Source organism: Acartia tonsa, chromosome 9, assembly GCF_053477335.1.
Source record: "Acartia tonsa isolate MP-2025a chromosome 9, ASM5347733v1, whole genome shotgun sequence".
Taxonomy (NCBI): Eukaryota; Metazoa; Arthropoda; class Copepoda; order Calanoida; family Acartiidae; genus Acartia; species Acartia tonsa.
In genome coordinates, this window is record NC_137268.1 from 7,443,909 (window position 1) to 7,456,377 (window position 12,469).

At 30.6% G+C, this 12,469-nt stretch overlaps 1 protein-coding gene across 1 annotated transcript; it reads right to left on the minus strand.

Moving 5' to 3' along the window:
* Window positions 1–1,399: 1,399 nt before the first annotated feature.
* Pcd (pterin-4a-carbinolamine dehydratase) lies at window positions 1,400–12,467 on the minus strand. The gene is made up of 6 exons (XM_080171695.1): window positions 12,428–12,467; window positions 7,721–7,847; window positions 7,050–7,116; window positions 6,713–6,797; window positions 2,356–2,416; window positions 1,400–1,928 (listed from the first exon to the last, which is right to left on the minus strand). The coding sequence occupies exons 1-6, from the start codon at window positions 12,457–12,459 to the stop codon at window positions 1,836–1,838; spliced, it is 465 nt and encodes a 154-aa protein (XP_080027821.1). The 5' UTR covers window positions 12,460–12,467; the 3' UTR covers window positions 1,400–1,835.
* Between the last annotated feature and the right edge of the window lie 2 nt (window positions 12,468–12,469).

Below are 12,469 nucleotides of genomic sequence, written 5' to 3' on the forward strand. Positions count from 1 at the left end.
AGTAAAAAGCTTTAAGTGTCCCTCCCCCAAAGAAAATAGCAAAAACCATCACAGGACTATTAGGTATATTCCATGAAGAGTAGAGCACAATAGGTTCAGTGGTTACTGAGATATTAAGCTTCTGATATACAGACGGACAAGCAGACAGACAGACATCACTCTACTTTGCATTATAGATAATATACTATTTTTGTAATACTTTTTGTACAAATACAAACAAATATACAAATACTTTTATACTTATATTTGATTCTTATTCTTTAAAAACTGAAGATACCAAAAAATAAGACTTCTTAATCCTACACTGTGCACCATATGATATCTTGGAAAATTTACCCAAGTATATAAAGAATTTGAAAAAAATTATCGTAAAATCTATTAAAGGGGTAGTAGCATGAAATGCATTTAAACTTGAATTTAGTCAACTACATATCTCTTTCTGTTCAATAGTTTAACTATATCTATAGGACATATATTTCAAATCCATAAATTTAAACTGTAAGTTCTAATAACATATATGCATAATTTACATACATATTTTTGTTCTATGAAAATTGAAGATATTATTGAATTTATTTAAATAATACACCTATTGTTTTTGCAAAAATTTTCGTACAAAACATACAAATTACTTTTCTGCTAATATTTGATTCTTATTATTTTTAAAAAAACGTAAAACGTACAAAAATACAAATTTCAAAATACGTTACGTACACATATCAAAATAACGTCCAGAACGTACACAGATTCGATGCGTAACGTACAAAACGTACAAAACGTACACTCTGGCCAGTCTGTAGGTTGTACATGGAATACATTTATTGGTCACTTCGTTCATTCAGTAAGAGGGTAGGGGAAGGGGTAAAGGGAGTGGATGGGGGGGGGAGTGTATCGTTACATTAGCCCACTGCAATTTTCACTTTATTAGAAAACATGAAAATGTGGTATAAGATCCAAGTAATAATACATTCATTAAATTTGCTGTCAATAAATTATGAATATTGTGTAAAATGATTTGAAATCTAGATAGTTTGAACAGTAATTATTTCTTTGGTCATATTCCTCATAGCGTGACCGCACCATATAAACCCCCCCCCCCCCTATATATTTTGGAAATTAAGCAAAAAAGATGAAATATCAGAGATAAGACAATTGCTGATAAAATAATGTAATCCCCAATGATGATACACATAATTACCCCTTCTGTAGATTAAAATTACTGGTTAAAACGTTTGAACACTCAACTTAATGAAGAAACCAATTGAAATTCACTAAAGTCCTCAAAGTTGTTTAGTCAACGAATAAGAAAACGTTATTATAAAACTTTGGGGACTAGTGTAATAAGAAGCCCTTTGTCCTTTTTCTGTGAAATATATTGTCAAATTCAATAAGGAAAATTTTTATTTACTTATATCTTTATTCAAAATTTTACCAATCACAAATGTAAGTAGGAAAGATCTATCATATAAAATTACAAAATGTATTTTTAAGATTATGTAAATACTGATAAATACCTATATGAGTTTAATATATACATTGTTTTTAGAAAACTTTACTTATATAAGTTCTAAAAGTAGTTAATTATCGCATCGTATTATAGACAGCTTTCAAATGATATTACAAAAAAATTATAAGATTTTTATTTAAATGTTCGTGGAAAACTGTCTGTAATACGATGCTATACACATGATTTTTCCGTAAGGCTAAAAAACGGGTTTAATCCATCGGATAATATTCGGTTACAAAGCCATACTGAAATCGAAATTAATTGTAATATTGTTAGTCTTCTTATCAATACAGAGTTACTCTATAATGAGTGAGGACATTGTGCATATTTAAAATTTGGAAACAGATTCAATGAAGTTGGCCAGCTTGACATCTTTGGTACTGAGACCCCCGCAGTCATGGGTGGCCAGAGTTATCTGCACCTGAAAATAGATATTGCATCGTATTATAGATAACTTTCACGGATAGGCCGAAGGCCCCGGCTACAAAAACTGGTATTAATTTTACAACTTTAATTTCATTATTCGTAGAAAATAGTCTTAAATACGATGTGATACATGACTTTTCAATATGGCTGTCTAATCTAGCGGATATTAATTGGTCTCAAAACCACTCTATGATTCACTTTGCCTGTTCGTCCGTAACGCTACAGAGGAAATGTGATTTTCTCGGCTGCTATTTGAGAAAGACAGCTAAAATTTTTGGTGTGGTGATGATTAACTGTATCAATGAGCATCTAGGATTTAATTTACTTGGTCCGTCAGTCTGTCGATCAAGCTTTAAAAGATACAAATATTGATATTTTCATCAAGTTTTCGTGGATTTTTAAAATGAATTCTATTGTCTTACCTTATTATAGACATTAAACCATTCAGGGTGATGATTCATCTGTTCAGCTTTTAAAGCTATCCTGAAAAGCATTCAAAATGATATGACTAAAAAGGCTAATTATGTCCAAAAGAAGTGTTGCATTTCATATATATACAGTAAAGTATCAACAGAAAGAACTATGCCATCTGCAGACACTTAAAATTTTAAAATTTATCAGAAACCTCATTAATTCGCCTAAAAAATTGTGCAAGAAGGTGCTTAACATCTTTTGATCTTGTTAGTTGATATTCCCCCCCCCCCCCCTAAGTAAAGATAGGTATTTTCAATAAATCACTGAATACAACGGGTTGAAAATTTTATTTATTCCAAACACTAGATACAACAAGCAATAATTAACCCTTTACCCTATTATCTCTTCCCCTCCTACTGGATGAACGAACTGACCAATAAATGAGGTTCATTATATCAACCTAAATTAACGACAAATTTTACCCTACAAATTTATATATGTATTTTAAATATATTACCTTACCATTCTCATTTTACAGTGATTGACGGACTGTCGTACTTACAGACATATCTTAGTTATGGAGTAGCAATTGATATAGGATATACAGACTGGCCAGTCAATTTTGAAAATAAAAAACGTACATAACGTACACAAAAAAATACGTTACGTACATAAAAAAAAAAAACGTACAAAAAACGTACATAATAAAAACACATAATGTATATTTTCTTCTAGTTATCTATATTAATACATTAATATCTATATGTTGTGTACTAAAGGTATGTTTAGTGAGATGTTAAGTAAATAAACAATAGGTACACTCTTATTATAATTTTAATAATAAAAGTTAGTATAATACAGAATTTAAGGTGTAACACTTACTACTACCCTAACAAACTTAAACTGATTTTCTAAATCATTTTTGAATTATAATAAAATTTATAGATTATCTAATATTTCCATCTGAAAAAAATAACAAATGAATTTTCAAACATGTTATTACAAAAACAAGTGTAGCTAAACGATTTTGTCCAAAGTAATGTACTAAAATTTTCTGACAAGAAGTGATAAGCTCTAGTTAGAATTTTAAGAAAGATCGAAAAATTAACGAAAATTAAATAAATAATATCATATTACAGAACTTTGATGAGATTACACAAGGATGTTATTACAAAAAACAGTATAGCAAAAAGATTTTTCCAAAGTAATTTACTAAAATTTTCATTCTAATGTCCTCTTCGTCATCTGACATGTTTAGGTAGAGGTTAAAGGGAGTGTGAACGTAAATATTTCTCATCTGATTATCAAATCTTAACATTTTCTAAGCACATTTCATTACACTGATCAACCAAAAACGTCCTATTAACAAAAATATCCAGGAATAATGCCTTGATTTTATGGTATTTTGGGAGGGAAAAAGGAAAAAAACAGGGAAAATCTGAACGTTTTTGTTTCTTATACTGTTTGTAGGGATATTTAACTTCTCATATATAGTTGAAACAATTTACTTACTGTTAAGGATTTATTTTATGATATAAAATTGCCAATAAGTTTTTTTATAACGTAGTAATTAGGTAATAAAGACCTAATTTAAATTTGTATTATTGACAAAAAAATACCTCACTGTCTACAAAGGGTTGAATCTCATAGGTTATTTAAAATAATATTATCCTCTTTTATTGTGTTGGACAATAAATAACCCACTTTGGAGAATTAGTTTACACTTTTATCAGACTGTTTATAAAGAAATATTGCGTCTTCATTATTCACAAAGAAGTTGTATCAACTTTTTTGCTTTTTATTTAAGATAGCTAGCCGGTCCTTTCAGTAAGTAGTAGATGTAAAATTTTTCATAGAATTCAGATATGCAATCGGTTTTTTTGTAGACCTCTTATTTTTTAAGTAATTTAAGTTTTTTTTAAAAATAATTAAGTCGGTTTTAAGGTACTAAAACGCAACAAAATAAAAGAAGAAAATAGCCAGTATAAACAAAAATAGTAAGATCTTTAATTTGACACCTTACTTTTAAAATTCTGTTGAGTAATTATTGAAAAAATCTATTTTTTTAACCTCGGTTTAATAAAAACTTTAGACCTAAATATTTTCTCAAACAGACATAAAAAACATGGGTTCATATATACCTTTAGAATCAGAAAAATATTACGAATCTATTCTAAGCAAAATTGAAAAAGTTTTATAAAACTATAATAAAAAAAATAAGTTTATTTTAAGAATCATAATTTTCGGCTTTAAAGGGTTAGCTTGAACCAAACCTGAACAAAACCTAAACAAAAGACAATGCAATGTAGCAGATATTTTTTAAACACAAGAAACAATAATGTATTTTTAACTGCATTGTTTTGAAGTTTATAAACAGACTGATGCATATTTGTTCATAATTTTTCATTCTTTACATGTTCTTTAATATCACTATATTTATTGTAGTATCTATTGTATATATTGTATGAACGTTCTCCTTTTTTTCTGGCAATTCTATAGGTTAATTTTATAGATTAAGCTTCCCGATTCGTCAATTTTTGCGATTTGTGATTGGCTAGTTTAGTAGTTAAAATTCTTAAAATAACTTTTTTATTTTTTCTATTTTTTATTACAATTTTTTAAAACTTTTTCAATTTTGCTTACAATGGATTCATATTATTTTTCTCATTCTAATGGTATATATGAACCCATATTTTTTATGTCTGTATGAGAAAATATTTAGGTTTAATGTTTTGATTAAACCGAGGTTAAAAAAATAGATTTTTTCAACAATTACTCAACAGAATTTTAAAAGTAAGGTGTCAAATTAAAGATCTTACTATTTTTGTTTATACTGGCTATTTTCTTCTTTTATTTTGTTGCGTTTTAGTACCTTAAAACCGACTTAATTATTTTTAAAAAAAACTTAAATTACTTAAAAAATAAGAGGTCTACAAAAAAACCGATTGCATATCTGAATTCTATGAAAAATTTTACATCTACTACTTACTGAAAGGACCGGCTAGCTATCTTAAATAAAAAGCAAAAAAGTTGATACAACTTCTTTGTAATTAAAGGTGGGCGAGAGATGGGCCATCTAAAGTTAATTGGATACTAATAAAAAACCTGTTTCTAGTTTTGTTATTGTATTTGTTTTTCAATAAAAAAATATTGCTTATTTTATCAATTTCTAAGTAACTATACATTGGTTTAAAGCAAGGATTATGTTTAAAGTCAGCTTAACCATTAAGAAAAATCAAGAACTCTGTGAAAAAGTTTAATTTTAGCTATAATGGGAGATAAAAGCAATTTAATGCACATTTTATATAATACGGAAAATTTCTTCCTTTCCCTGTACCTTATAAAAATCGTCGGAAAAAGCCGTTTTATAAGCAAACAAAAGCGCGTTTTGCTTTATCTGTGAGATATTATGAATGAGATAATGTTAAGATTTGATATTAAGATGAGAAAAATTTACGTTCACAGTCCCTTGAAAATTAAAGTCTGAAAATGCATCTCCAAGTTTCAAATCTAAATAAGAGTAAAAAATTAAATACATAGAGCGTGAAACTAAAAATAACCATTTTAAGATATATTTAAATAATACTTTGAAAATACACTCATTAATCTAAATGTTTAAAAAGAAGTAAGTTTTTTCTTCTGCCCATTAAGATCTCACTAACTACTTCATAGGTCAAAGTCTTCATTGTAGGAAAGCTTCAAATACACTGCAGCATGATGAGTTTTAAGGCCTTGAAATGGTTCAAAGCTGTTTTTTCTGATATCTTTTCCTGAACTGAACACCGTATGATATCTCGGAATATTTACCTAGGAATATAAAGAATTTTGAAAAGAAATAATGTAAAATCCATAAATTTAAACTATAAGTTATAGTAACATATGTATATGCATAATTTACCTACATATTTTTGTTCTATGAAAATTTAAGATAATATTGAATTTATTTAATATAATACACCTATAGTTTTTGTTAAAATTTTCGTACAAAACATACAAATTACTTTTCTGCTAATATTTGATTTTTATTATTTTTAAAAAAACATAAAACGTACAAAAATACAAATTTCAAAATACGTTACGTACACATATCAAAATAACGTCCAGAACGTACACAGATTCGATGCGTAACGTACAAAACGTACACTCTGGCCAGTCTGGATATACGTGGATATATTGACAGGGGGAAAATTGTCGTCAATTTAGCTTGCTAATAAGGACCGAATTTAGAATTCAGTTCGTTCTTCCAGTAGGAGGTGGATGGTGGGTATCGTTATTTTAGCTAGCTGCAAGAATCATCGTAAGAAAGTACATGAATATCTGGTGCAACATCCAAGTTTTAATATATCGATTGGAGACAAAACCTACCTTGACATAAATCCCCAGGACTCGGAGAAATCTTTGAAGAGGAATTCTTTATAAATTGCATCTCTATCATCAACCATACTCCAACCTAGAAGTAGTCAGGAATTAGTCAGGGATTTTAAGGGATAAGACAATGAAATATAAAATAATCTAAATCCCCAAAATGATGATGAAAAATATCCTTTGTATATTAAAATGGTTGAAAAATTTTGCCACAACTAGTTTGATCTAATGAACCCAGAGTTTTTAAGGCAACTAAAGAGAGAACAACTAAACTTTGTATACATTCCAATGTTCCCTCCCTCCCTGGTATGCTATTTTAAGCGTTTATTATGCATACCTTTATCCATGAGAGGGGTAAGAAGTTCACTTCTCTCTGTAGAGCTTAATTTTACAACTGCCATCTTCTAAAATAAATATTATTATTATCCAGGTGGGATATTTTGCAGGGAAACCAAATTGATTGTACAATACATCCCCAATGATGATACACAAAATAAACCCTTCTGTTAATTAAAATTAGTGGTTGAAACGTTTAAACACTCAACATAAAAAAACAACCAATCTAAATTCACTTAAGTCCCCAAAGTTGTTAGTCCATGGAACAATAAAACGTTATTATAAAACTTTGTTAACAAATAGTAACATATTACCTACACAAGATTATTTTTATTAGACAAAGTCAGTTGAATCAATAAATAATCATTGAACTTGTATGGAAATCTGGGGGCTATTAGAAAGCTATATTGTACAGGAGAACCATATCAGTTCAGTTAAGATTCTTTAAAACATACAGACAGTTAGACACACACACACAAGATATCCTGTTACCATATCGGTTCGGTGGTTAGCGAGATCTATTTAGATCATTAGGACACACAGACATACATACACAACACACACACACACACACAGACATACATACACAACACACACACACACACACACACACAACACAACACACACACAGAGATAGCCTGATACTTTTACATAAGTAAAATAAAGACTCACTTTAGCTCTGTACCAACTACTTGTTGCTACTAATCTTTTAGTTATTTCCGCTGGCGGATAATTGTGCAGAATTAATGTTGTTGGAGGCTGTATTGATATTAGAGGCCGTCCTCGTACGAGTAATAATCTTAACATATACATATAAGTATTAAATTGGTTATTTCATAGGAATAGCAGCGGTTACGCCCCTAGATTAAGTCTAGTATTCACTTTTAATTGATTTTTTTACAAAGAAAATGTTTAAAATACAGAGGGGACGATGAACTGTTTATTACACAAGTCCCCAAACGTTTTCTTATTCGTTGCCTTAATAACTTTGGGGACTAAGTGAATTTTGATTGTTTTTTTTAAAATTGAGTGTTGAAATGTTTAAACCAATAATTGTAATCTGCAGAAGAGGTAATTTTGTGTATCATCATTGAAGATATAGACCAATTTCTAATTCCTGATAAAATATCTCTTTCGGAAGGTGCATTTTTCTTGTAAGGATAAAGGTATCCTCTCCCAATATTATGATAAAGTAGGTTCAATGTAAAGAAGAACCATATCAGTGAAATGATTATCTAGATCTTAAGCTACACACAGACAGACAGTCTCCTGGTACTTTTATATAAGGATAATAATAAGGAAATATTTTTTTCTGTAAAGATCGAATGAACGATTAATTGATCTTTTAACGTTTTCAAGCCATCAAAGCAATGAAAAATGGTTAGTTTGTATACAGATGTCCAATCTAGGGATCTAAAGAGATAAGACAATGGCCGATAAATTGGTGTACATCCCCATTAATTATACACAAAATAACCTCTTTTCTGTATATTACAAGGGGGGGGGGGAAGTTCTGACACATTTGCGTAAACCTGGTGTATAGGCTTTATCTTTGGACTGAGAGGATAGGTTATTAGGGATAAAATCATTCTTATATGATGAACTTCCCCCAGATTTAAGATTTTTTGGATAGGCCTCCAGGTTCCGGAGCTCCAGGCCTCCAGGTGGTCTCTCTACAGGTAGAAATGAAAAAAAAAATTTTTTTTAAGAGTTAGATGTCAGCTTGTGAGACAAAATATGTATGTTTTATCTTCAAATATGTGAATAACAATCAAAAAGAAGCATATTTTGTTTTATAAGTTAACCTGTAACTCTTCAAAAAAAAATTTTATTTTTAATTTTTACCTGTACAGAGACCACCTGGCGGCCTGGAGCTCCGGAACCTGGTGGCCTATCCAAAAAATCTTAAATCTGGGGGAAGTTCATCATATAAGAATGATTTTATCCCTAATAACCTATCCTCTCAGTCCAAAGATAAAGCCTATACACCAGGTTTACGCAAATGTGTCAGAACTTCCCCCCCCCCCTTAGTGGTTAATAAAAATTCAGTAGAAGTCCCCAAAGATGTTTTTTTTATGTAACACAATTCTTGCAGAATGGGCTGTTTAATACGATGGTCAACAACGTTTTCTTATTCGTTGGCTTAACAACTTTGAGGACTTTGTTGGATCCATAAGATGAGTGTTAAAATCACTAATTTTATATACAGTAGGGGTAATTTTGTGCATCATCATTACAGATGTACATCAATTTATCGACCATTGTCTTATCCCTTTAGATCTCTACAACTCTTGAGTCTTGATTGATGTACGTCTGACTGTACATCATCAAAAAGTATGACTTATTGAGGGCATTCGTCACGTCGCTGTTCGCGACGTTCCTTTGAATCGACATGTGATGAAATAAATTTTAATTTCCGAATGAGGTTTTACATTTACTTTGTTGTTAGGCTTAGTTTAGAAATAATGATAATCTAAATTTTCTCACACTTTCGTAAAATTAATCTCACAAAAAGGCCGAAATTTGGAGGAAATGTTTGATCTTATAAAATCTTCTTTTCTTATATAAAACAAAAAATATTACATAAATTGTGCCCCTGACAACCGTAATCTTCTTATAATTGATTAATTCTCAAAAACAATGAATACAAAACATAATTTTTAAAGTTTTTATAAAACGTCAGACTTTTACAAAAAGCTTAATTTGTCTGACCTTGGTACCACTCTGATGTTTGTATAGTCTGACGTTTGTCCAGTCTGACGTTTGTCTCTCTGACGTTTGTCGCTCTGACGTTTGTCGCTCTGACGTTTGTCGCTCTGACGTTTGTCTCTCTGACGTTTGTCGCTCTGACGTTTGTCCTAGTACCATGACGTTTGTCTCTCTGACGTTTGTCCTAGTACCATATTTAATAGTAGTAAATATTGAGATAGGATCAGGATACCGTGTACACATTCGGAAACTAAAATTCTGTTCATCTGTACACAGTTTCCCAATTATTTGGTGCTGCACATGTACCACATGTACTAGATTTTTTTAATTACCTCTTGGGGAAAAGAAATGCTTCCTTTTAAAAATTTTTCTTAAAAAGATAAATTGAACTACCTTAAGCACTAAAAGTCGGTCTAAAACTGAAACACCTTTAAATGTAAATTAAGGTTGTGTTACGAAAATAAAAAAGTTATTTATCGTGTCGTATTACAACTTTCCGCGGATATCAAAATGAAAAATTATAAGATTAAAACTAGTTTTGTTGCTCTTGAGGTACCAAAGGAAGGCATTAATTTTTAAATTTTTATTTCTTTTTTTGTTGTCAATTCATATAAAGGGGGGGGGCGAAAGTGACACTTTTTGAAACCAAAAATAAAAGTCAACAAAGGAACTTAACTAAAAAAAGAGTTACAGGTCTGAGATTTTGCATGGGAGTTGCTTTATAGGGGTACAATATGGAACTGTGAAGAAACGGCGGCGCAACCGCCGAAAACCGCCGAAATTTTGTTTGCCTTTTCTCGGCGGTTTTCGGCGGTTGCGCCGCCGTTTCTTCACAGTTCCATATTGCACCCCTATAAAGCAACTGCCATGCAAAATCTCTGTTTCGGTATGTTTTTCTTGTATTCCCTGGCAAGTTCGAACCCATTAATCCCTGTTTCCTTACACCAAATTTCCTAGAGAATGAGTGTGTTACGCGGCATTCCTAACTATCTCCGCGCGGCGCGTGGCTTGTAAACGGACAAAAGAAACGCGCACTTTTCCTTTGATTAGTCCCACATGAGGAGCTAAGTGAATAAAAATAATGTATTGCTTTAATATACATGTGCTCTGATGTGTGGAATATCTCAAATAAGCCTTCCTGCTTAGTTTGACATCATATGTGGTAAGAATTTATCTTTCATTCTTGAAATTAAGTGTAAAATGGTATGATTTTATGAAGAAATTTTAAAACATTAATTTTTCAATAAATAGACCATTTAACTGCTAACTTTTGACATACGAATATTTTCCTTAATTTTATTGATCATTTGAATCTAAAATTATCAATTTCTGATGCGATTTAATATGTTTCGTGCCAATTTAAAGTTTTTTAGAAATTTTATATTTTTAATTAAATTGAAATCACGCAACCTCGATCTTACAAAAATAATAAACCATTAATTTTATGTAATTAATTTTTATATTTTTGTTTTAGACTTACTGTTTTCATGGTAATAAATACACATTTGTAAACTTCACATGTTGCGTCATTCGGAGGGCTTGAGATTAAGATTTCGAGAACGGCTAGGATTGCGTTCCGAAACAATCTCAGACCTGTAACTCTTTTTTTAGTTGAGTTCCTTTGACTTTTAGTTTTGGTTTCAAAAAGTGTCACTTTCGCCCCCCCCCCCCCCTTTATATGCATTTTGTAAATACTGTTTAAACCCCATTAATTGTATTTAATCTAAAAAAAATATCATATGATTATGTATCACATCTCTTATGATTTCTGTTTGTGCCTCCTTTTAGAACATATCCAAAGAAGTCATAGAAAACAAGAATATCCAAACTTTATTTATTTTAATTTTTTTTTTTTGGGGGGGGGGAGGGGTTAAGGTACAAAATCTCAAAAGGGGGGGGGGAATAAATAAATTCTTTTTTCATTTGAAAACAACAAGGGCTTTTAACCATTGCGCAAGGCTTATGACTGAAGCTTCCAAATTTTTGTGCGATTTTTTTTCTATCTATTTATTATTGATAATTCGTAACACCACTATTGTTTAAATTATCTGGTTTGACGAGATCTACTTTACTTCAGGCTAATTTAGAGAAAATCTTGAATTTCTTCACACTTGGAATTTTAATACGCTATAGCGGCTGCGCCTCTCGTCTTACATGGACTTCAGGATTATAAGGAAGGGGGAGGGGGGAATGTCTCTTTAAATGAATATATTCTTACTTGTATCTTAAACAAGACTTTCATGAGTGAAACTCGCAGCGAAGCTTTTCTATAATCAGGGTCGGTTCGTTCGTAACGGTAAGCTTTTAAGCTTATTGTAGAAATGTTAGAATTGTCCATTCAATGGACAATTCTAACATGTCTACAATATCCATTCATTTCCAACTTTGCATGATGATCACTTTAAGAGTTAGGTACAATTTAGGAAGCGCAGCAGCAACTCTAAACTTGTTACCAAAATGTCTGAACCTCCATTTAAAACATGCTGATTTTGAAATGATAATTCTTAGGATAAAGTGCAAAATTATGAGCGAAACAACCATTTTATACAAGTTTGTTAAGACTTACAAATTAATCTTTTTAAGTTCGTTTGTCCTTCATTCTGATTTTAGAGCTTCACTTTTATGGACGTTGACATCATTGTTTGAATGATTAACAATGATCGCACCTACCTTAATGGCAATGATCTTATATTTGTCAACATTTTAATAATT